This window comes from Drosophila novamexicana, unplaced genomic scaffold, assembly GCF_003285875.2.
Source record: "Drosophila novamexicana strain 15010-1031.04,08,12 unplaced genomic scaffold, DnovRS2.1 tig00000739-arrow-arrow-pilon, whole genome shotgun sequence".
NCBI lineage: Eukaryota > Metazoa > Arthropoda > Insecta > Diptera > Drosophilidae > Drosophila > Drosophila novamexicana.
In genome coordinates this window covers 2,321,062-2,345,749 of record NW_020824819.1, presented here as the reverse complement: position 1 = coordinate 2,345,749, position 24,688 = coordinate 2,321,062, and the positions used below count along the sequence as shown (strand labels likewise).

The window sequence follows — 24,688 nt, the reverse complement described above, 5'->3', positions numbered from 1 at the left end:
ATATTTTATTGCAATATATAGCCAAACGAGCATGTACAACAATAAATTTAATAAGATACTAAAGTTTAGCAGCAACACGACTCGGCATAGACAGATATATATATATATATATATATATATATATATAAACAGTATGGATATGGAGTCATGCTTATAACTAACCGGTCTGCAAATGATGTACTTAATCGCATGGTTAGTTTAATTGCGCCCAACCGACTCAACATATAGTGAGAAAACAAATGAATATATTCTAAAATCTGGCTGAGAGTTAGCATCGAACGTGAACGTCTAAAGAATACATAGCCTAGTAAATAAATTAAGTCGATCAATATATTATCTTTAATTGCTGTAAACTATTTACGTACTCGGATTTTATATTGCGAACTCATGTTTTTTTTTTGATGTGCTTAATATGGAATGGTAATGGTCCTATATACGCTTCTCCTTTTCTCTGTAACATACCAAGCTCCGCTGGATAACTATTTATATTATTAAATCAAATACAATATACATTATTAAAACTTTTACATTAATGACTACATACATTTAAACGATATACATATGCAGCAGTTGCAATACAAATACACAAAAACACGGCAAAATGCAAAATATATATAAAAAAAATAAATAAATAAAAAAAAAACACTTTAAAGAGAAAATTGAGAAAATGAACATGAAAGATGAAATGAAACAACCTTATAACAAATTTAACAAATTATAGTCAGGATAAAGCAGAAATTATAAAATTATATGCTTACAATTAATTTATCCAATATTGAATTGTAATTTTTTAAAATGTTAGTCATTACAATGGAATAAAAACGATATATAAAAAATTTACCATTTCGCATAGAATATTAATTGATTTTTTTTTGTATACTGAAATGCTAGAAATTTATTTTTTTCACTTTGAGCTCATCTCCAAAGCTGGCGCTGAAATTCCTTGAAATTTATTAGGAATTGAATTGAGAAGCTCGGAACTTGGTTTATAAGAAATAAATATCTGTATTATGCATTTTGGTCGTCGCTTGCTAAATTTAATGAAGACATCCAAAATATTACGAGTACATCCAAGGGGGAGGCGTGGAGAATCGATAAGACATTCCTGGTATCGAAGATTCAGACTCTCTTAAGAGTATCTAGTGTTCCCAGCTCCCTGGTAATTATGATAAGTTGACAGTAAAAGCCTTTTGACAGAATTCACCAAGCTATATAAAGTGGAAGGGACTCAAAGAAGTCAATTATTATTTAACGATGTTCTCTTTATTTTTGCATAAGTAAATAAATATTTTGATAATAATTAAAACTAAAATCTTTTACATTTGTTTTTTGCTCTGATGCTGTTTTTGTTTTTGCTTTTTTTTTTTTGTGTATATAATTTCTTATAACTATAAACCTAAATTTTCAAAGCGTGTACAATTTCGTCAATATATGTTGCTCTTGATTACAACTTCATTCGTGATATATGCATGTCTCCAAAATTAAAGTAACTAAATAATACAAAAGTATTCCAAATTTTTTCTCAATCTTGTTGTGATAGAAAACCCATTAACAGAGCGCACGCGCCGTTAGCCAAAGGTGATCTAGTAACATGTGTTCCGAATGTTAGCTAACAGCGCTGTTAATCGAACTCCAAATTTAGTTGTTCAAAAGTAAAACTAGTACATTAAAGTAAATGTTTATTACACCCTGTTTAGTGCACTGCATTTAGAAGCTATGCATCGAAAAATGTTAGAGCATAGCCAAACGAGAGAACAGAGTCGTAAGTAAAGACTAGAAACAAATTGTTTATGTTGGGACATACTTTCTTTTCTTTTCTTTTGTTTTTCTTTTTTGTATGGCTGCACAAAAAGCACCGAAAATGTAAGCAGTAAAAAGACAGTGTTGAATTTTGTGATTATACGTAAGAGTCGGCAAAGTGGAAAGCAAAAACGTAAACTATATATATACATGTGTAAAAAAATATATATACCTTTTTGCGAATCCACTTTCAATTAAATATTCTTATGTACATTTGCTTTTCGCACGCTCTTCAGTTTATACAGAGAATTATCGAGAAAATAAAATGTTAATATTCTACGTAAGTAAACACATACATGAAAATAAATACAAAATTGGCAAAAAATAATATATATAGTTAATCTTGCTGACGACCGTAGTAGGATATGCTGGGTTTCTGTTGCTTCTGTTGCTGTTCAAATTGTCCGCCGTTGCACAAGCAAAACAAGTGAATATTTAATTAATAATAAACTACTAAATTTAAACATTTTACTACAAGTATTTACAAATCACAGCTACAAACACTAAGACAGCGGGCCACGTGGCCAGTGTTGCATAACATCGACAGTCAACAACAAAATGGCGGCAGCGGCGGCGACTAACTTAAAACCCTTTTTGCGTGTGGCTTTGCTGCGAATTCTAATTATCTCGCTTGCCTCATGAAATCATGCTTAGGCGCGTTTAGCTTTAAAGAGCTTTCTTGCATACGTATATGTAGTATGTCTAAATGTATCTGTGTGGGTGTGTGTGTGTGTGTATCTGTGTGTGTGTTTTGTTGTGTTTACAGCCAGCCTCCCTTGCGGCCAAACAACAAGGAACTAACCGAACCCACAAATGCCTGGGTGATGCTCTGTGGAGCCGTCTTTGACTCATTGTCGCTGCTCTTGGCGTCACTTGTGCCTGCTCCGCTGCTGCTGCTGTCCGAGACCTTGCCAAGATCTGGTCGTACACGCCTGGAGGTTCCGCTACCCGCAATGGTGCCCAGATCGGGTCGCTGGGCGGCCATGCCGTTCTTAAGGTTACGTCGCGACTTTTGGCGCTGCATTTGCTTCAGGCGTGTTTCGCTGGCAGATGCCGAGACTTCCCCTGTCGCCAACGCCGCAGCAGCAGGATTTGTCATTTTTGCAGTTGGCGCCGAGCTTGTTTTAGGCTTCCGCTGCAGCACAATACCCTGGTCATCGCTATCCTCGCTGTTGTAGGCGCTGCTGGCGACACTGCTGGCAGCCATGCTTGTGGCCGTCGATGTTGCTGCCGGCGTCGGCGATTTCAGGCCGCGATGCAGCACGCCCTTAATTTGTGCGCGATCAAAGTGAATGTCGTCCACGATGCTGTTGCTGCTGGTGTGCAAGCTCTGGAGGCTGTCGCCGCTGGCGCTGCTGCTGCTGCTCAGTTGCGATAGCGGGGAGCTGCTGCGATTGGCGATGCCCGTGCCGAGACCGCGTTGTGCGCTGATAATGTTCTCCAGGCCGATACTCTCCACTTTCTCGATCAGATTGAGCGAGCGCAGAGCCCGACGCTCCAGGTGCGACAGCATCACCTTCTGCTGGTGCTGCTGCTTGCTCAGACTGCGTTGCAGCTGCAGATCACTGGGTCCCACCAATTTGCGTTTTATTAGATCGGCGCCCGAGGACAAGAGTCCGAACAACGGCTCCGGCGACTGGGCACGTGGCGGCGAACCCTCCGGACTGTTGCAGGGTGTCACGGTCGGCGAAAAGTTCGGCCCGGCGGGCGTATTAAGTGCGCTGGGCGTGACTGCCTTGATGCCGCGTTCATTCAGCATGCCAGCCAGGCCCAAGTTGACCGAAAACGTGGAGCAGGAGTTCTTGCGCGACATCCCGGCGCGAGGCGTAGCCGGACAACTATTTAAAGTCGAAGAAAAATGCAATTAATCAAATGCAAAAATACAATTATCGAGGGTAATACCTTGGCTGTCTGGATGTCGATGTGGAGGCCATGCGCGAGGACATCTGCGACTGGGAGAGGAAGGACAAGTCGTTGACGAAACCATCATCCGGATGCATGACCATGCTGTTCGTGTAGGTGTAGGTGCAGCCAGGCGCCTCAAACTGCTTGCCCAGGCCCAGCTCATCGCTGACGTCCTCCTCCACGTCGGACAGCGTGTACACCTGCATGCCCAGATCGTCGAGGCCACGCCCGCCGCGTATGGTCACGCCCGGTCGCTCTTCCAGCAGGCCACTAAGCGTGGGCGTGGCCAGACGCGACCAATGATGCAACGTCTGCGAGCCTTCCATGGGTTTGACAATCTGCAGTTTCTCTGGAAGACGCCACTGGTGCGTCGTTAGGCCAGACGAACCCGAACCCGTGGACATGATGCTGTCCGGCGTGCGCACACCCATGGGCAATGCTAGGCCAGAGGCTTGTCCGCCCGCCGCAATGCCGCTTCGTCCGTGCATGGGCTCATCGTAATTATAAGTGCCGGCTGGCGCATACGAAAGCATAGCACGACGAGCCAACACCTCGGCGGGCGTAAGACGCTTGAGAGCCGCTTCCAGCTCCTTGGCACCGGGGGCGCCAGGCACACCTGATGGCTGCGCCGGATATCCGTCGTCCGACTGCGAGTTAAGGCTTTCACTTGAGAGCGTCTTCAGGCCCAGCGAGTTGCTGCTGCCGCCGCTAGCACCGCGATAATAGGAGCCCGCCGGGTAGGCCATTGAGGCCATGCGCGGCCCGGAGGCACTGCTCATGGACATGGCGCCCAACTGAGTCATGGACACATTACCACTGTCCAGGTAGTTGCCGCTCTTGCTGGCGCAGCGCACCGTGTCGAAGGCCCGCTGGTATGGCGGCGGGCCGTATATGCTGCTTGAGCCAAGACTGGCCGCCATGCCACCGGGCAGCTGCGACATCATGCGACCAATGCGGTCCGCACAGCGCTGGCTATCACCCGATATGCCGGAGTCAAGGCTGTTTTCCGAGTACAGCGACGACTCCATCAGTTCCGACTGCAGTGACTCGACAGCGACAGCAGCCGCGGCACCGTTCGTGCCCAGGCCGCCCAGGAACGAGCTGCGGGCCTGCGGTTGCGAGCGCTTGCGCTGCTGCTTCAGCTGATCCTGGGCAGAGTGCAGCAGCGCAAGCACCTCTTCATAGCGCTGCTTGAACTCGACCAGCTCGAGGGCGAGCGCATTTTGATTCTCCTTGGTAACATGCAGCAGCGACAGATGCTCGTCGTTGTCTTGGGTCAACTGATGCAGACGCATCTCAGCCTCGGCCAGGCGAGCCGTCAGGCTGACAATCTGTTCGTGCTGCAATCGGTTCTCCTCGCGCTGCCGCTCCAGCTCCAGACTGAGATTATCATACTGTGAATTGGCATCGTTCAGCTGGGCACTTATGTCCGCCATCAGCCGCCGCTCGTGCTCCTCCACCTCATCTGTCTGGTGCGCCAGCTGCGTGGCCTCGCTCTTAAGTGTCTTATTCTCATCCAGCAAGGAGTTAACCTTCTTCTGCAGCAGGTCCAGGGTTATTGATTTGGACATGGTAGGCGTGTCTATAGGTTACCCAAAATAGTACACTATTAATTCATATGCCTCCTCAACTTATCAACTAAGCTACTTGCCCGCATCGGTTCCATCGTCCGCGTCGTTTGTTAGCACCGAAATCAGTTCATTCTTCTTGTGCAGCTCGTGCAGCAGCTGGGCGCGATCATCGTTGGCGGACTTTAGATCTGTCTCCAGATCCGTAACACGCGCCTCTAATGCATTATTTTGCGTGAGCAGCTCCTTTCCAATTTGCACCGTCAGCTCCAAATCCTTCTCCTTCTCTTCTAACAGACGCGTCACGGCTTCAATGTCATCGTAGGCGCGAGTCATCTGGCTAACACGGTTACCACATAGAACTGCAAGGCAATTAAAATGATTAGATAACATTTGAAATGCAATAAAAATAAGTTAAATATATAAAATTGAATACTTTAACAATAATCATCGAATTAACATTAAATCTGTGCACCAGACTTAAGTTATCGAATTACCAGGGATGCAAAATCAATAACTGATTGTCTGGCTTTAAATATCGACATATCGATTTAATAGGGCTGCAGGATCGTTGCGTAATTTAAAAAAAAAATACCAAAACAAGAATACCTTCCATAAGCAATTGCTCATTCTGCTGCTCTCGCTCTCCCAACCCAAAGCCCAGCAGACCATACTCATGCGCTGGCGTCGCTGCTGACGTCGATGCTGTTGTTGCACTACAACCTGCTGAGAGCTCGAGTTCATCCTCGTACTCAAGTTCATCTTCAGTGATGCAAAAGTCATCGCGCCAACCATCGCTCGTCGCTCTCGTTTGGCACGCAACAAACGAGCACTCCTCTAGGCAGTTCTTTGCCGTTGCATCAACAACAGCATCCACATGAGAGCAGCTGCTGTTGTTCTCTTCAGTGGCTAAAAATCGATGCACACTGTCGTCGCCGGCAGCAGGCGCCACATTGACAGCAGGCCGCAATTGCCACCCTGTCTTTGCTGCGCCTTCGGCATTGTTTACGTGTGTCATGGCCGAAATTAGTCTTTATTGTTATTGTTATTAATACTTCCTTAGTTACGCTGCAGTTTTAACATTCTTCGAATTTCTTTTTAACAATATTTAAATATTTTGTGTTCTTTTTTAGTTTTGCTTCTCTTTCGTATTATGTAATGAAAAGTCTCATTGTAAATTTTGCTGCCAAGGCATTTGGTTTTTCTAGCTGGTGGTTGATGTTATTCTTGTTGTTGTTGCCTGTATTTTGAGTCTAGAGCTCAAGCGGCATTTTGGGGTTGCGTTCGTTGTTTTTCCATATGTCACATGAGTTTTGCTATTTTTATAATTTTCTTTCTTTCTTTTTTAGTTTGAGCTGCAAACGCATTGTCAATTACAGACGAAACACTTAAATGAATTACTTAATTAATGTGAAATGTCTGAAGTCACCAGAGAAACTGAGACTGTCATGAGACAGTCGCTCACGCGCGCTCTCTCGCTCTCTTGCTCTTTGGCCTCTCCGCCGCCCACTCAGCGCACGCTGAATGTGCGCAAAATATCGTTTTTGCGCAATGGTTTCAATGTAAAAATCTAGTTTGAACTTTTAAACAAGATTTTGGATTTACTTATGTATATTTATAGCCATGAGCGCAACTTTAAAACTCTCAAATTCAAAGCCACTTCTTGCAAACGCGACGTACACACATACACTAACAGCAGAGCGGATTGAGGCAGAGAAACGAGCAGCGGCAGCGGCAGAGGCAGAGGCAGCGCAGCAGGCAACTGCAGGCTGCAACGCTCAGCTTGGAAGTAAAAGGCGTTTTCCCTAAGACAACGCGAGTGAAAGGAAGAGCAGCATGAATGTTTGGTGGAAAGTAATGCAACAACAGCTGCCGGTTCTACGGGAAATACGAGTAATAAATATACGCTGATGGTCAAAACTCACGTGCTAAATATATCCAAACAGATTGGTTTTTCGCTACTTTCGGCAGCGAACTTCACGAGGGTTTCACTTCACTGGGCAGCGGCAGCAACAACAACACTGTTGGTAATCACAATAGCCACAAGGCTGTGGCCAGTCCAAAGGTTGTGAGACATTAACGAATGCTAAAACTTCCAAATGAATTCTAGAGTATACAAAAAAAAAAAAACGCTAGACGGGCAGCAAACGGCGCTCCAAACTCGTGACGGAGCAACGTAGTCGACAGATTGACGCACACACACGAACACATACACAGACGCTTCGCAATACACAAGCACACAATTCGTGTATAAATGTCGTTGTTCTTGTTGTTAGACGGCCCAGAGGAGGGTTACGTTTATTTTTTTTCGCAATTTTTATCGAAACAGCGCGCTTCTCTTGTTTGATTTTTATTTACGAAAATATAACAGAGCACTGATTGAAATTCTCGTTAACATTTTGACAATACTTTCGAGTCTTTTAAGCATTACAATTGGCACGAATTGTGTAATTTGCGGATTAGCAGATACACGACGAACGCTCAGAGTGAATTTTATTTTCTGTGGGTCTTGTTGGCTGCATTGGAATCCACCACCAAAGATGACATCCACACGTAAAGAGAGCCAGCCAATGCGCTGTTATTGCTCTGTTATGTACAAACTGTGGCTATTCTGTTAAGTTGGCATCCACCAGACAGAGAGTGAGAGAAACCTGATAGCATTGCCAGCGTAAACAAATCTATCGCTCACATACCCTTGGCGAGATATAAGAACTAATATGAACTTTTTCATACCCTTTAAGAGGTTTAACGGATCTAAGGAGACCTCTCCGATCGCATTAAGTAATTTATTTTTAATCAGCATTAACCGTCGAGTTAATATAGCGTTAATTCGTCTAAACTGACCGAAACGATGGGTCGTAAATGAAGTTATATGAAAACCTTTTTATCACGTTATCTTGACCAGCCCCGATATTTACTAGCTTCACTATGCTAGATCTAAAGAGTCGGTAAAAAAAGTATTTAGCTATATTGTACTTAAAAAACTATTAATTATAGGGCAAGACATATTGCAATTATTTTTTGCTTTTTTCAAAGCTTTTTACTTTTTACTTGGCTTACAATAAGCTGCGATTATTTATTTATCTGTCATATAACATTCTTCATATCCTATTTTTATTAAGGAAAACGGCAACGGTCTACCTAAACCTAATCCCATTCATATATAGATTTAGGAACTCGTCGCGGGTAAATTTCCGCGTATTAGGATAATAAAGTTCCCTGGAAAACTAGGCCCAACTAAATACAGGTAAGAGGAACGAATCGAAAGTAGGCATATTAGAAATTGTGCTCAAAATTTGTGAGTTTTTAGAATTGTTGGGTTTGCCCAAATGTTTCCAGTCCAGCTAATCTGTTAAATACTTTAAAGCACGTGCCTTGGACCCGAAAATAAAACGTGAAAACACAATTAGTTCTCGTCTAAATATGTTTTTTTCTTTTTTAGAAGAGTTTGGATAATAGTCTTCGGACCATGGGAACAGCTCCTCACATAATCTTGTATGTCTGCTTTTTTCTTAACTTAATTAGAAAAGCGATTTTCAAGCAAATAAAATGCCTGGTAATATTCCGTTAATTATCATCGGTCATTAAACTATTCATTTAATGACTTTAGACTTGAATTTGATGTCCATTGCAAATGTCGAACTAAGGGCTTTGCGGCTTTGTCCAATTCATTGCTAATAGATAGATAAAAAAATAAAAAAGCAACAATGATCTGCAGCTCAGCTTGATAATCAGCAAGTCATATCTGAAGCACCTGAGCCGAAAAAAAAGCGCAGCAAAAAGCAGAAACTTGCAAGCCCTAATGAAAAAGCCCAAAGTGCGATTCATGAGATGAGATCATGTGCTCGTAGCATTAATAGTTTTTCAAATTAACTTGCTAAAAGCTGTTATTTATATATATATATATATATAAGGTATGTTTGTACCAAAATCGATAACGATTTGTGCAAATATCAACAAGACTACGGCGGCATTTATTAAAAGAAACAGCACAAAAATAAGTAAGAGGGAGCTCCCGACTAGGAAATACCCTGAACCCACCTATTCCAATTATACTATACTACTTTAGAAGCAACCTATCACGTTTGATCAGATCGATAACGGAGTATATGTTATCGATTATCGGAAACAAACTCGATCTGCGCAGACACCAGAAGGACCTGCAGTCTCTAGCTCTTATAGCTTCTGATATATATATATATACTTTATGGGTTCGGAGTTGCTTCCTTCTGCCTGTTACATACATTTGCCCAAACACATTATACCCTGCTTTTTAGCCATTTTCGATGGGTTCAGGGTATAAAAAAAAACCAAACACAAAGTCTGAAATTCTTGCAAACAAATGGGAATTAGAGATAAACAAAAAAAAAAAGAAAAGAAACATGCGAAAAACTGCTGTCGTGCTGCTTCACACGTCGACCACACAAAACAATGGAAAACAAATAGAATCGTAAAAAACTAAAATAAATTGAGAAAACATTAATCGAACAACAAATATAAAACGAGCGATAAGATAAGTTAACTTGCGGTGCTTTTGCACAGGTAACTGCAACTGCACTTCACAGATAACCAGGTACTTTTTTTTAAAGGTCGTTCTAAGCCAAATGTCCACAAATTATAAGTGCTACGACTTAGTTGGTTTTACTAAGTTAGTCACTTAGTTTTTAGCAAGAAGCACAGCCTAATTTTTGGTTTGTGCAAATCTTTTATGCAAAAGTATTTCGTAGATGCCAAATTTGCATAAAGAAAATTAACTTTAATTAATTAATTAATTAAAATTAGCTTTCTAGGCAAATAATTAAATACTAAGAAAATATATATTTTCCATTATAAATTGAAAATAAAATTTTTGAAATTTGTTTCTGATTCTCTTGGTCGTAAAAATCAGTTTTGTGACTTTAGTTTAGATCATTTTTTTTTTATTTTTATTTTTTGGCCTGGGAGGGTTTGGTTGAATCTTACCTTTGTTGGTCAACAGACTGCGCACAACTTTCAGACAATTCTGGCCATCGACATTCTTGGAGGCGTAGTACATGAGCTCCCAGGAGCTGGCCGTTTGCAGCAGCTCCGTTGGCAGCTCAAAGTTGGGCCCATCCGCGGGCAGGGCGCCCGTTATGGGACTGGGAACTGGCGTGCCGGGTGTGCTGGCGTCCTTGGCCTGGGGCTGACCCTTGGCCGCAAAGTCGTGCAGCAGCGCCAGCAGCGGCGCAGAGGCGTTCGCTGTCGCCTCCTTGGGTGTGCTCTTCATTTGCTGGACAATGATGCGCATGCGCTCGACGGCCTCCAATTCGAGCTCGAGGCGCGTGGGCGCCGGCTCCGTGCCATTGACAATGGCGGACATCGAGGCGCAGGAGCCGCTCAGACTGTCCAGGCTATCGAGCTGTGGGTCCAGCTGCTGCAGCTTGTCCGCGGTGCGCTGGCAATTGATCTCCAGCTGCTTGCCCAGCAGCTTGTATGTGTTCTCAAAGTGTTTGCTCGCATTTGACGGCTGCTTGCTGATTGTCATCCCCGAATCCGTCGACGTGGTTGTCCACATGGAGCTGCTGGAGCTGCAGTTGGAGGAGAGGGAGCTGCTGCTGGCGCTGTTCGCCAGCTTCGAAGTGCTGTTCAGCAAGTCCAGCTCCGGCTCGAGGCCTGCGGCAAAGTTGTGCTGATAGTCATCCGGATCTTCCGGTTCCAGCACCAGTTCGTTAATGATGGGCAGCACTGGAGCTAGTGCTGCCAGCTTCACATGTTGTTGTTGTTGTTGTTGTAGATTCTTGCTCTTTAGAGCGTTGTCGTTGTTGTTGTTGAGTAGTGACATTTTAATGTTGTTGTTGGTTTAGGTTGCAAGCGCATTGTTTGGTTTATTTTGAACACAAGATTTGCTCTTGGTTAGCTTTTATTTTCGCACACTATTAACAATTCACCGAGAATTTGTATGCAGCAATTGATTTTGTTGGCCTGCCAAAGAGTTGTGTGTGAGTTGTCACGTTTTGTCAAAATCGACAACAGAGCCTGGCGCGGTGGCAGCACTGCGCCGCAGCCAGTGTTGGCAAATGCATATAACTCAAGCGAATGTCAGTGTTTCGCGCACAATCAACAATTCGCCGAGAATTTGCATGCAAAATAGTTGTGTATGAGTTGTCACAATTGTCACAACATTGTCCAAATCGACAACAGAGCGCCTGCGCCGCCGACAGTGTTGGCAAACGCAATGTCAGTGTCCTTCCGCCCAACAATAATTATTGCGCATTTGGTTAAAGTCTCGCACTAAACTGACTCAATAATCAAAAGCACATTATCTTTATTGTGTCTCATAGGAAAGCGCACTTATCGTTGGTCTATTTTTTGCTTATCAAAACACTTTCTGAGTAGTCGAATATGCATTCATTTTTTTTTGGGCATTGTCTAGCAATAAAATACCAATTTCAACAACATAACACTGGCGCTTTTTTTTGCCACATTTACATACAATGCGCGTGGAAAATATTTCAAAACCCAAAACTCAACTTCACACACAAGAGTGGACCGAACGACTAACTAAATGGAATGCAATCCGGCCCTGGGAAATGGTTGGAGCTGGCGACTAGGAAAATGTCGAGCTACAAAACAAGTTTACAAATTAGCAGCCAGCATTAAAGAAGCGCCTTACCCCTGGCCATGGCCAGCACTTTCTGTCTGTGTGGGCTTCGGCATAGAACAGATCTAAGCAGAGCAGAGGATGTAATAATGACCAGGTGAGCGTGGAGCGTGGAACGTGGAACATCGGAATGTAGCATGGGGAAATGATGCAACATTAAGTTAAGAGCATGTGCTGAAGGCTGAAGCTGCGCCTAATAACTATCAGATCATAATTTATGCTCTGACGAGTGAAAGAAAATCGAGCTGAGCTAGAAACAAACAGCCGTTAGCTTGTGCCAAATAAACTGCTCAGGTGAGAGATGACCAGCACAAAATGAAAAAATCCAAACAAATCACAGTCCACGGATAACTTTTCGTCACGCCAGCTATTAAAACGAAAAGTAATTGTCTTTAAAAAAGGAAAGTACCTACACGAACTACCCTTCTTTTTATTATCGCCAATATTTGTGCTTCATTTTAGGAACTTCATCAAAGTTTCATATATATTACGTATTAACGTTTCTTTTTTTACAATTCCTTTTACAACACTAAATTTGTAGACTGCCGAAATGGGATCTAACCCAAAAGGATAATAGCTAAAACCTGACCTCAAAAACACAATATTCTTTTCTTTTGCCCACTTTCAAATAATACTTCTATCCAAAACCTCCAACCCTCAATTAAATATTATAGAAACACTTAAGCGAACGATTTTTTATGTGCAATTTTATTAAGTTTGTTTATGTATAATAACTCGTCAATAGTCTCGGAACGTCACATATTTAATATAAAAATGTGTAAGGCAATCACGGGACACTAAAAACTCAAATGAATCAACAGCACAGTTAGAGATGCACAAGCAAGAGATGCTTTTAAGCTCTTTGAATACCCTACAAATTACAAAATAAATAATGAAGAAAACAAATATGTAAGCTACATAAGCTTAAGAAATAATTAATGCAAGGCGTGATATTTGAATTGAAGGAAAACAGAAACTATTTCTTAGAATTTTATATGCATAATATTAATACTTCCAACAAATACTGAGAGAGAGGGTACAGAAAACAGAGTATATTGAAAGGCATCACGAATTGTGGAGAGGCCTGCATAAGGTTCATCGACATGCATCGCAAATGATATTTATATGTATACAACTTTATGAATCAAGCTTTAAAGGTAAGCCTCGACTATTAAGGCGCACACACGCATTCATACGGAGGCGACATTAGTGGGTGGTAAATGTAAAATTCGTTATCGCATTGATAATAAAGCATAAAAAGCAACATTTTCAACGGGGCTTAAGAATCGCCTAGGTTGATGGGCTAATTGGCTGATTGACAAACTAAAGGCCCGGCGGCGTTGCAATTATGTAAAGACAGCTGAATAAATAACAAAAAAAAAACACACACACACACACACATATACACACAATATAAGCTAATAAAGAAAAGCAAATATCAAAATAAAATTTAAAAAAAAAATGCCAATCAATCGCTCGCACGCGAAAATGAAATGAAAACGGCATTAAGTAGCAGCTAAATAAGACAAACGTTGTAATTTTGATGTTTTTGGTTCACATCAACTTTCACAAAAAAAAAAAAAAGTTGTAGATAATTAATTATTTGCAAAAGTTAGCCGCAACTAAATACTTCTACATATGGTCAAACTGTAGCCGAACAACCTAAAGGAGCACTGCATCGACAAGCGCTAGTCAACACTAATAAGGAAGTTCAGTGTGGTATAAGTACATGTGTGTTGACTAATAACATAGGCAACAATTTATGCTCGTAATTGCGACCCGCTATGTGAATGTCCTAATCAATAGGCCAGTGACACAGAGTAGAGCACACACACACACACACACACACGCAGACGCAAGGCACAAAATGGCAGACCGTTGGCTCGCTCGAGTCTTAGTGTTGTGAAATGACGTAATTAAAGTGTGTCACTTCGTTACCCGTCATTTATTTGTGTTTGACAAAGAGGTGTTCGCAGGCCCCACGGACATAATCCGTATTATAGCCAAACATAAACACACACACACACAGCTGACACAAATTTTTGCCACTTTGCGCATTGTTTGCCGTTGTCCGCCGGCAGCTTAACACCAATAAAATGGCCAACTATCTGGGTCTGGGGGAAATGATCGGCAATTTAACGTGCCTAATAGCCAACAACAACAACGACATGCATTGCGGTTTATTCTCTCTTGATGAGTAACCAACGGAATGCGTTTTTTTGCTGTTAAACGCAAAGATAAACTCACACGAACAGGTGACAAGAGCGTCTGATTGATGCGATATATGGCAGAGCAGTGCAGCAATATTGCTGATAATTATTAATCAGCTACCCAGAAGCGAACGGAAGCGGGCGAGTCGCAAGATCTGAAACTGGAACTGGCACTGGAACTGGCACTGGATAAGCGGCATTTTGAAGTGCGCAACGGTAAATAGTAAAATGACAAAAGCCACGCAAGAGACGAGATGGACAAACGAACCAATCAGCTGTGCTCGTCTTTGACGGATATACGGTAAATTCCGATAGACGACGACTTTGTTGAGCGCTTTCAGCTTATCAGCTGTAGACGGAGACAACATACGCGAGACAGAGTAGCGGCACATGGAAAAACGATTATGTAAACGACAGCAGGCAAATGGGAAACATTGAATGGCATCCAGAAGTACAACTCGAAGCATGTTAAGCTAACAGACGTAACAGACGTAGGCCCTGCCCATGCCCTGGTATGAATTACAACTTCTACACTGACACACAGAGAATTTCGACCCCATTCATTGAATTTGTACACACACCAGCAACAAATTGGTCTCATCATAATTCACAAAGCTCTCAGTTGTTGTTGCTGTGTGCGTATAGTTGTCCTAAAAATAAATACAGTTGCATGACGCCAGTCGGCAGGCGAAGCACTTGGAGAAATTCCAAATGTTTCGTTTAGCTGCTGTTTTTGCACAAGTAAATAACACAAATATAGCAACTATGTTTGGGCTGGCTCGGTGCCTCACTTTTTTTGTTTAATTATTACATTTTTGGCATTTACAATTTATTTATGCTTTTTGGGGCACGCACACAGTTTCACTGCCACACGCCGAATCATTTTAGCAGGCCGACATAATTTTTGGCCCAATGTCAACGTGTGTATATTTTTAAATTGCATATACAAGAAAACGCGTACGACGCTTACGAATTTCTTTTAGCACTTTTCATTTATTGCGGCGCGTCGCCGTAGCTTGGCAAACTCTTTTGAAATGCACACACACCGACGACGCACGCGGAATGACAAAGGCGGACAATTGCCCCCATCTGCTGGCGAATGCTCCAAAAACAGCTGTGCGTTGTGTGAATGTCAAACGTTGAGGTGAATGGCAAAATCAGTGTGACCAACGCCGTTCACACTAAAATGGACATATTTGAGCTGACACTTCGTGTGTAATACATGCATTTAATTATAAGATTCAACTTGAGTAGCAATAAATTGATTCAGTTTAATATTAACGCAGACGAATATTGATGTACATAAATCAGAAACTAAACATTAACTTTTTTTTTTAAACTTCCAAATAGCAATATCAGTATGGAGTTTTTGCCAACACTGAAAACAAGTGTTAAGTTAAGACGCGAAACTTGGCGCGTTTTTTAAATAATTATCGCATACAATAATAAACTCAAATGCAAATATTGTACTAAAATTCATTTTCAGGGTACAATTGAAAAGAAAAAAGAAAGTATGTATATGTCAAATTCTTTGCAGACTCTGCCAAGACACATAAATAATACTTTGCCACAAGTTTGTTGGCGTCAATATGACCGAAGTGGAATACATATAGAATTTATTTATATCTGCTTTGCGTCGAGCAGATAAAAGAAAATTGCGTTTTGTCTCAAGCGAAACAGATAAACAATTTTTTAGATATTTAAAAATGAATAAAACTTAAAAAACAAATCACACAAAGGCGATTTTAAAACAAGATGATGCCACGCACATTCTCATTTGCCTTTTTTTCTTCTGATACACCCAAGTGCTATTGTATAACCATAGCCATTGGGCTAGAAGAAAAGGGTATATATATATACATTTATATAGGGGATAATCGGAAGTGTACAATAGGCTTTTCATGCCAAGTGCCGATAAATACTTAAACTGACGCTGTAACTATTTATAGCGTAGACACTTGTTTGGGTATCTTAAGGTGTAATAATATTGATAAGAAGGTACTCACGAAAATAGTTGAGGCACTCTCTAGTCTGCTCCTTGGTCAAGCCGAGACCCTCGACTGGAATTGCCAGAGCTGGCGCTGGCACAAACCAATCCTCATTCGCATAGCCCGAGAAATCGGTGAGAAAATCATTTCGTACTTTATATTTGGGTATTTGTTCCTCCAGCAATGAAAAGATTTCCACCTCCGGCAAGTTCTCGCTGCTGCACAAATCTGTGTATGTGTGTGTGTGTGATAAAGTAATACATTAGCAAACGCCTAACAAACTGTACAAATAATTACACAACTTACCAGTTAGGCAACTGGCATCGGCGGTCTGTGGTTTGTTGGCCGACGACGCCGCCGCCTGTTGCATGAGACGCTTCGTCTGCAGCTTGGGCAAATGCTTGCTGAGCGTCGCCTGCGCCGAGGGACTGAGCGGCATTGGGCCGCCATTGGCCCCCAATGTTGCGGATAGCATAAATGTTGCAACTTCTTATTTTGTAATTATAAATCTGGCTTCTCGATAACCGCCGTTCGGCTCGTCAGTATCCAGTCAGTTTATCTGCTGCAAATAAAATGTAAACTGGCTTATTAATTGACTTGCAAGCACATGAAACTAACTAACAAGTTAACACCTAGCACCTAGCGCCTAACTGGGCGCGTTTTCATTATGAAGCGCTTATCTGCCGTTCGGGTCCGCCGATAAAGTCAACGTCAAAGCGATGATTATTAATACTATAAATATAAGTGAACGTCAAAGGATTTTCGCGTTAATTTATCACATATTTTTACAGGCCGCAGTCGGGCAGATTCCATATCGAATACCGTTACAAATGATAACACGTGAAAACAAATTAAACATTTTTGCGTATAACAGTTATTGTTATAATTATTGTTGAATATTTAAAGGGAAGCAGCTCTTTCAAAATATTCAATCTAGTTTCCTCCCACGATTTAGACCATGCAGCATTTACCATTATCAAGCGTTAACTGATTTTTCTTCAGCCACTCGACTTGTGTCTTAGTCTTCAGCGCGAAGAGAACTCGAGCTCAATTGGTAACAGTTGTTGCCTCTAATTTAAGAGCTGCGAGTCAAAGAGATGGCCAAAAGCAGACAGACAGACTACGTGCCAATCGCGGCGTATACGTATCGCGGCAACCTCACCTCTGCGTCTCGCAAGCGCAGCGATAAAGCGCAACGCGGCGAAGGCGAAAGCGGGGGCAACAGCATGTAATTAAACTGTAAACAAAACATCAAAAGCGAACAAGCGAAATCAAAATGTCGCCGAAGGAAGCAAAATCGCGGCGAAAAACTGCACTACAGCCGCCGCTCAGCACTTTCCAGGGCAAGTCGATGGCGCTGACGCACAAAGGCCGTCGAATGGAAGCATGTGACGGCGACGTCGACAGAGACAACGACGCCTGCAGCATGATAAGCAAACCAACCGCTAAGGTACAAAGCCAAGGTATTCCCTGACCGTCGTCGTTTGATCAAGCACACAACGCTTTCGATAATTGCGATAACAGCAAGCGAATTTGGCGATTGCTTTTAGCGCAGTTGCTACTGCAACTGCATTGCGTAATAAGAGAGCAAAAATTTACATATAGACAGACACATATGACAAACAGACTTAACAGCAACTAATTTGTGAATGTGAATGGAAGCCGGCGATGCCAACAGCGAAGCTAATGAAACGGAATTGAAAAAATAGCAAATTGCTTTTGCTTGCTGTTGTTGTTGTTGTTACTGTTTTTGTTCTACTGTTATTGTCCACTGTCCACTGTTAAGCGCGCGTTACCAGCGCCTGCTGTTAGCGAAACTAAATGGATGGATGGCATAATGCTCTAAAATAAATTTGAAAGCCAAAGGCGTGCGCGGCGTCAATGGTTGCAGCGTTGGAGATGCTTGCCAAAAAAATAAAAATACAACAAAAAAAAAAAAAAAAATTTGGTTAAAGTTTTGTTTCCTTTTGTTGGCTTCTAATTGTGGTTCTTAAATTGTTTGCAATTTGTTTTTTTTTCTCTCGCTTCTTTCGGGCTGCTTTCACGGTACACTCAATTTTTTTTTTTGGCATACGCACTCACACAAACATTTATCGTACACTTATATAAGCAGCGCTGCTAGATGACAACGTCGTCGTCGTCGCCGCCATGAGTGGGGCAGGGTCATTAGACGACACCGTTGTAATTTGTGAAACGAATTTATTTTAAGAGTTCCGCATGCACTGCAAAAGGCCTGAACGTGAATCAGCTGGCCAACAGCTTGGAATGGGGGATGCTGCTGCTCCGTAGGGGAGGTCAAAAATGGGCTGTGTGGGTGCAGGAATGTGTTATGCGTATGCCTATGCGTGCCTGTGTGTGTGTGTGTTTGTGTTTGTCCGAGGAGCGCGCCCACTAAAAAATGCGCGATTATAAAACACTGTCATCATTTGCTCAGCACTGGCGCACTCATTCATAAGTGTGTGAATGTTACTAATATTTCATAATTTTTCTGAATGTAACCTTAAACTAGTTATCACAATGCACGAATTATTGAATTTTCATGTCCAGCACAATGTTGTAGCTGGATAATACCTACATTTGTTGTAGTTGTGCATGTGTTTGCCATTTTTTTTTTTCGATGTGTTGTGGCTGGTTTCACACTAAAATCGAAACGAAAACCACATGCCACTTTTCTCTGCACAAGCGCGCGTCAGTTATTGAAAATAAAACATATAAAACACGTTTGGATAATAAAATATACAATATGTGCCTATGTTCGTATAGTCACATCAGATTTAAACTAAATTAAATAATTGCTGGTCTAACAAATTTCGTTTTTTTCTGCAGCTGCAGCCAATTTCTTGCGCATACTAAAGATGGCACATATTTCGATAATTTTGAGTGCTTCTTGAAATGTATCGATGATTCTTAATGGCAGATTCTCGTGATTTCGACTATTCGCTTCCGATAACCGAAAGTTTTTAAGTTTTGAATTGAAATTTGTGAAAAAACTCAAATAAATTTGTACAAAGATCTTGATTATATTACGGGCTTTGAAAATAAATTTTCAGAGGAAGCTAAGTTCTGCAAAGTGTCAAAACAGATCTCGAATGATTTGAGAGAAATGGAAATGGATTGATGTGAAGCGCACCTCAAGTGAATTCAAAGATCTCTGAAAATGAGACTCGCGATTTTTCCACATATGCGAGTGGAATTGGCGTGCACCTCCATCACATAAGTCAATTAGTTTATCAGGACAAATAGTTTTATAAGCAAAGACATATAGCACTAAACACACAGAAAATACCGAATCGAATTTTTATTTCTCTTTTTATATTTTTGTCTACAAAATATTTGTTTTGTTTGTTGTTTACATAGCATTTCACATTATGTAGCGCTGTCTAAATTATGCTTTGAAAGGGGGTAAAATATAAATTGAAAAGGGGATGTCGCAAAAAGTTTAGAATTAAAATCCAAATCAATTTTTTGGCGTGTTAGGAATGCCTAATTTTATGTTGCATACATTAAATATATAAATATTTAATTATGTAATTGTAATTTGATGTGCCCATTTTTTTTTTGTTTTTTTTTTTTTTTTTTTTTAGCTAACTGAGGGCCATTACCCAAATTCGGAGTCTTTCAAAAAAATGTTAAAATTATTACAAAATTTTTGTTTAACGAATAATAACAATATATTATATAGTTGCAAATCTATCGCTTGGCCCATCAATCGTCAGCATTCTTGCGGGTCGATGCAATCAAGTCGACTGCGCTGATAGCATCCGGGAACATGGAGTGATAGTTGATTACCGGTACGTACGCCGCGGTAATAACACGCCCCGCAAACCAGCGTCCGTGCAGCGCATTTACGGCCAGTACCGCTGTGGTTGTGCTCGGACACTTGACATATACGGTGCCTGTGGGTGAAACCGTGTCCACATGTATATGTAGCACACCACCGTGCTTGGCACATTCGTCTAGAACATCTTCACGTACATCAGTGTCCCATGTGGGATTTGTCTCGGTGCGCGGATCAAACATGTTGGACAGTATAAAGCACTGTGTAGCTATGGATGGTGTCTGCTGTTGTTGCTGTAACGGTGCTGGCTGCGGCGCTGTGGCAAGCAGCGCATTGGCCGCTGCCTGTGGCACGGCCAGACCGGCGCCCTCCGCCAGCTTAAACATGAGCTGCAGACGTCCTGTGGCGCCAAGATCTATGCCGCTGCGATCCATTTCATCAGTGTCCAGTGAACTAGTATTCATGTCTAGCCGCTCCGTAACATTGCCCACTTTCATGGGACGGCCCGCCAGTTCAAAGCCGTTCAGTTGCTCCAAAGCCTTTTTGGCATCGTCAGCGTTGTGATACTGCACGATAAATAGAAATTTATATATTTACACAATTACAAAACTAACATGGAAAGTAAGTCTTTCGTACCGTAATAAAGCCGTAGCCTTTGGAACGACCCGTCTCAGTGTCCATAATCAGCTGAATAACATCAATTTTGCCAAATGGCTCGAATATACCACGCAACATGTCCTCGGTGATGTTGAAGTGCAGCGACCCAACATAAAGTCGCATGGGTCCTGTGTGAGCTTTGGGCTGGAACGGTGGCGGAGCACTTTGCAGTCTATTTTTTTCGGCCTGCGTATGCTGCACCATTATGGGAACGCCCAGCAGCCGTTGGCCCGACAATCCGAGCGCTAGCGCCACTGATTCGGGATCCTCGAACTCAATGTACGCAATGCCCTTGAAGCGTTTAGTCTTGTTGCACGTAATCAGCCGCACATCGCGCACCTTGCCGACGCTGGAGAAGAACTCCTCCAAGTCGCGTGCGCGCACTCGCTGCGACAGCTGAATGCAGAAAACGGTGCGTGCATCGCGCTCCTCAGGACTGAGCTCGGTGGGTGGTGTGCGATCCCCGACGCCATTCGGTGGCGACCTGCCACCACCACGTCCGCGTCCACCGTATGGTCGTGGTGAGTAGCTGGTCCGACGGCGACTGCAACCGAAATAAAAACAAATAAATTACTAAATTTGCATTCTGTGCAATACAGATTGTTTACACAATTTGCCCCTCTCCACCTACTTTGTGTCTTTGGAGCGCGACTGACTTCGCCGACGTTCACGTATGGGACTCATGCGTTTGCGTTGCTGATCACGGGAGCGACTGCGATGGCGCCTGTCGCGAGAGCGACTGCGCTTGCGCTCGGCATCGCGCTGCAAAGTTTTGCTGCCGCCTCGGCGATCGCGCGAACGACGATCACGATCGTTGCGTCCACTGCCGCCGCCGCGTCTGTCATCGCTGGGGCGCTCATCGCGTGTGCGACTGCTGCGCTTGGCGGCATCGCGATAACGATGATCCCGCTGCTCTCGATCACGTTCTCTGTCTCTATCCTTGTCACGATAGCTGCTGCGTTCAGTGCCACGCTCCTTTTCACGTTCCTGATCCTTGGAGCGCTTGTGACGCGAGCCACTACGACTACTGCAATGCATCAAAAATATGCTAAATGAGGCTGGCCAGTTTCGTAGGGAAATGATGTGTGAACTTACCGCGAGCGATGGCTGCGCTTTTTGTTGCCATTCGAGGAGCGCTGTCCGTTTTCAGTGTAATCCTCATCGTTGTCATCGTGGCCAGCACTGTCGCTGCCGCTGCTGCGCCCGCGTCCTCGTCCAGCGCTGCCCGCACTGACGTTCTACAGATAGGGTTTTGGTTTGGTATTTGGTTGGTTTGGTGGACATGGGAGTTGGAAGTCGCAAGCAATAATGTACATACATAGAATTGGATATTTTCATTTGTTCATGTTTTGTTGGGGACATTTGACACAAACACACATAACGTTTAGTTCGTTGTTGATCGCACGTTACGTTGTTGTTGTTGTTGTTGTAGTTGGTTGTGGTTGTTGTATTCATTTTAAAATTTTTTTTGAGGTTTTTTTTGTTTTTTTTTTCGTATTTTTTTTTTTTGTAGTTGAATAAGAGAAAGCAAATCAAAGTAAATTAGTTAAATTTTTGGTATCTGCAAGTACATAAAATAGAAATGCTTAAGTCAACAATGATCGCTTTACAGATCATTGCCAATTTAGAGCAATAGAGCAGTAGTAAGAGTAGTAATACATATGCGATTAATAAAAGATAAAATATGGTACAGACGACAGCTTGCGCTCGATTTCACAATTGTAGAAGATAGATATATATACCTATGATATATACATATATCACGCATATATCTGATACTGATAGGTAGGCAGATTAACACACACAGATAAGTAGACCTCGGCGAAATGTCTCCACACATATTTGCAATTCGATTCGATTCGATATTTGGGTATTAGCGCTGGCTAGTGGTTGGTTTGTGGGTTGGTTTGTTGACTTGGTTGCCTTGGCTCTTATTTGACTCTAAAGACTCTGGCCAACACATCGCAGGCGCTCTCGTCTATATATGGACATACATATACATAGAGTAATAAGTTATAAGATATGTGTAGTGAAATAATTTAAGTTTGCTTATTACGTTTAGGCTTTTGATATTGGTGTTTTTTGTTTTTGTTTTTTGTTCTTATTTTCAGTGATTTTTATACGATTTTGTATTTATTTTATTTTTGGGCATTTCAGACTCGACTCCTGAAAGAGCAGTGAAGTGGACTTGTGATTCTTTCATTCTTGTCTGTCTGTGAGTGAGAGTAGTAGTAGTGCTGCCTGCTGCCCCAGACAATAGGTAGAGTTTATCTGAAATTTAGTGCACGTTCAGTTTTCATTGATTTTTAGCAGTTTAAAACAAATTCATTTAAAAAAAAAAAGAACAGAAACAAATCATACAGAAAACAAATGCCTAGATATGTTTTGGTTTTTATTTTCTTTTTTTTTTTTTCGCAGTTTCTGGCACATTCAAAACTTACCAAATGGTCTCCAGCTTTTTGTGTTTAGAATGACCAAAACAATCACTAGCAACAATATTGAGCTTAAACGATTTCTGCAAAGACATTTCACCCTTAAGAATTATTCTCGCTTTTTGTTTTTAATTATTTTCGTTTTTGGTAGTGTGATATTTTTTTTTTGCACATTGCTTTTGTTTTTAAGAGATAGAGAGAAAGTAGAGCAACCACTCAGATGATAATTTCAGACATAATTCCTAATTGAACTGAGGAACATACTTGGAAATTTGGTGCTAACATATATAATATTTGTCTATATGCACAACTTATCAATTTCATTTTGGATATTCTATATAAGTTTTTAAAATATATGATAAGACGACTGCCATTAATAAATGTTAATAAAGTTAAATCAAGTAAAGTTCATTATATCTGGAATACCACACTATACAACAGTAACATAATATATGGATTAAACACTTCTGATAAAGCCTAATCAGGATTTTCAACATTTGTGTTCCCTTTACAAAATAACACAGCTTTTCAATGTTCCATATCTTTGATTCGCGACCCTCAAACACTAAAAGATAAGAAATTAAAATGACTCTATAATCAGAATAATAACAGTTCCGTAGCCCACGCACACACACACACACGCACAAAACTGTAGGTGACGTCGGATTCGACTGCGATTTTCCATATAACGTGCAGGCGACTACTAAAGCAAACAAGGCACACACACACATACACTGTAGCACGTGGGTGTTTAATTGGGCGTCAAGGTAGTTGGCTATAAAACATAAGAAGTTGCCAGAGAGACGATAACGCCGACAGGCCGACTGTGGCAAATCGATGCAGTGCCCTACGCCTGTCGATATTCGATTGCATTTCAGGAATTAAGGTTATAAATCGATTTACGACTGCCACTTCGATGCAGTGTTCACACACACGCACATATTCATACGTAAAAGCATAAGCACATCCACAAAGGTGTTAAGCAAACTTTGCATGTGTGAGTGTCAGACGACTCGAATACATACATACATATGTATGTATATACATAAATGCGAACGCACACAATGCGTGCACATACGGCGCGCTTGATGGTGTCTATTTAGAAAAGTATACAAATATTCATAAGATATACCACTCTCGCAAGAATTAAATATTTTGTACAAACCGTTTCTTAATTAATATGATGCGTTAAAAATTATAGTCGATTAGTGTACTTACGTTTTTTTGGTAGGGTGCTTCCAGCATTGCTTCAACGTCAAAGTCTTCGGCCATGTTGAATTTTTTTGGGACGGGGAAAAACGCCCTAAGTTGTTGTCTGGCACGTTTGAAAAAACCAAAATTGTTGATGGTTTACCCAGGGCAACTCGAAGACTCACTTACGAACTTGCGTTTTTGTTATTTTGTAAATTAAATCAAACTTTCCTTTAATCTTAATATTTTTTCTACAGCGTGGCTGGCTATGTTGTGTTGCTGCAGGGTTGATAATAAATACGAATCGATATCCACAGCGTTATCGATACTTCTGTGCATAAATATATTGTAAATCGACCCGATAAATGTATTGCAAATTGACTATGAATAATAATAAATATTAAATATAATAAACGTATATTATCCATTCATTCATACGCGCATGATTATTTTCGAATTTCAATTACTAAATGACTACTTGTCGAATATTGTTACAGGCTTACTGTAAAATGGCGTTGCCATATCGCTACCATATTA

At 41.7% G+C, this 24,688-nt stretch overlaps 2 protein-coding genes across 5 annotated transcripts; both read right to left on the bottom strand.

Moving 5' to 3' along the window:
* Positions 1 to 1,332: 1,332 nt before the first annotated feature.
* Positions 1,333 to 19,033, bottom strand: LOC115763599 (trafficking kinesin-binding protein milt). Of its 3 annotated transcripts, XM_030706223.1 has the most exons (6): positions 18,669 to 19,033; positions 16,400 to 16,655; positions 16,112 to 16,321; positions 5,357 to 5,635; positions 3,703 to 5,287; positions 1,333 to 3,638 (listed from the first exon to the last, which is right to left on the bottom strand). In XM_030706223.1, the coding sequence occupies exons 2-6, from the start codon at positions 16,566 to 16,568 to the stop codon at positions 2,561 to 2,563; spliced, it is 3,321 nt and encodes a 1,106-aa protein (XP_030562083.1). In that variant the 5' UTR covers positions 16,569 to 16,655; positions 18,669 to 19,033; the 3' UTR covers positions 1,333 to 2,560. The 3 variants fall into 3 exon arrangements, with proteins under 3 accessions (XP_030562083.1, XP_030562082.1, XP_030562084.1); XM_030706222.1 differs by lacking the exons at positions 16,112 to 16,321; positions 16,400 to 16,655; positions 18,669 to 19,033 and adding an exon at positions 10,236 to 11,616; XM_030706224.1 differs by lacking the exons at positions 16,112 to 16,321; positions 16,400 to 16,655; positions 18,669 to 19,033 and adding an exon at positions 7,199 to 7,709.
* Positions 19,034 to 19,391: 358 nt separating this feature from the next.
* Positions 19,392 to 24,433, bottom strand: LOC115763400 (RNA-binding protein 39). 2 transcript variants are annotated; one of them, XM_030705945.1, is made up of 6 exons: positions 24,341 to 24,415; positions 24,179 to 24,275; positions 21,624 to 21,766; positions 21,160 to 21,555; positions 20,508 to 21,072; positions 19,392 to 20,437 (listed from the first exon to the last, which is right to left on the bottom strand). In XM_030705945.1, exons 2-6 carry the CDS (start codon positions 24,230 to 24,232, stop codon positions 19,799 to 19,801), a joined length of 1,797 nt encoding a protein of 598 aa, XP_030561805.1. In that variant the 5' UTR covers positions 24,233 to 24,275; positions 24,341 to 24,415; the 3' UTR covers positions 19,392 to 19,798. The 2 variants fall into 2 exon arrangements, with proteins under 2 accessions (XP_030561805.1, XP_030561804.1); XM_030705944.1 differs by having other exon boundaries at positions 24,179 to 24,433.
* Positions 24,434 to 24,688: the final 255 nt, after the last annotated feature.

Excerpts from the sequence above, each read along its gene's own strand:
- LOC115763599 (XM_030706222.1), bottom strand. The coding sequence starts at position 11,076 with ATGTCACTACTCAACAACAACAACGACAACGCTCTAAAGAGCAAGAAT. Across the intron at positions 5,636-10,235 it reads CAGTCTGTTGACCAACAAAG|TTCTATGTGGTAACCGTGTT; the intron begins GTAAGATTCAAC and ends ATTGCCTTGCAG. Across the intron at positions 3,639-3,702 it reads TCGACATCCAGACAGCCAAG|TTGTCCGGCTACGCCTCGCG; the intron begins GTATTACCCTCG and ends GACTTTAAATAG.
- LOC115763400 (XM_030705944.1), bottom strand. The coding sequence starts at position 24,232 with ATGGCCGAAGACTTTGACGTTGAAGCAATGCTGGAAGCACCCTACCAA. Across the intron at positions 21,073-21,159 it reads TCGCGCTCCAAAGACACAAA|TCGCCGTCGGACCAGCTACT; the intron begins GTAGGTGGAGAG and ends TTTCGGTTGCAG. Across the intron at positions 20,438-20,507 it reads AAGGCTACGGCTTTATTACG|TATCACAACGCTGACGATGC; the intron begins GTACGAAAGACT and ends TTTATCGTGCAG.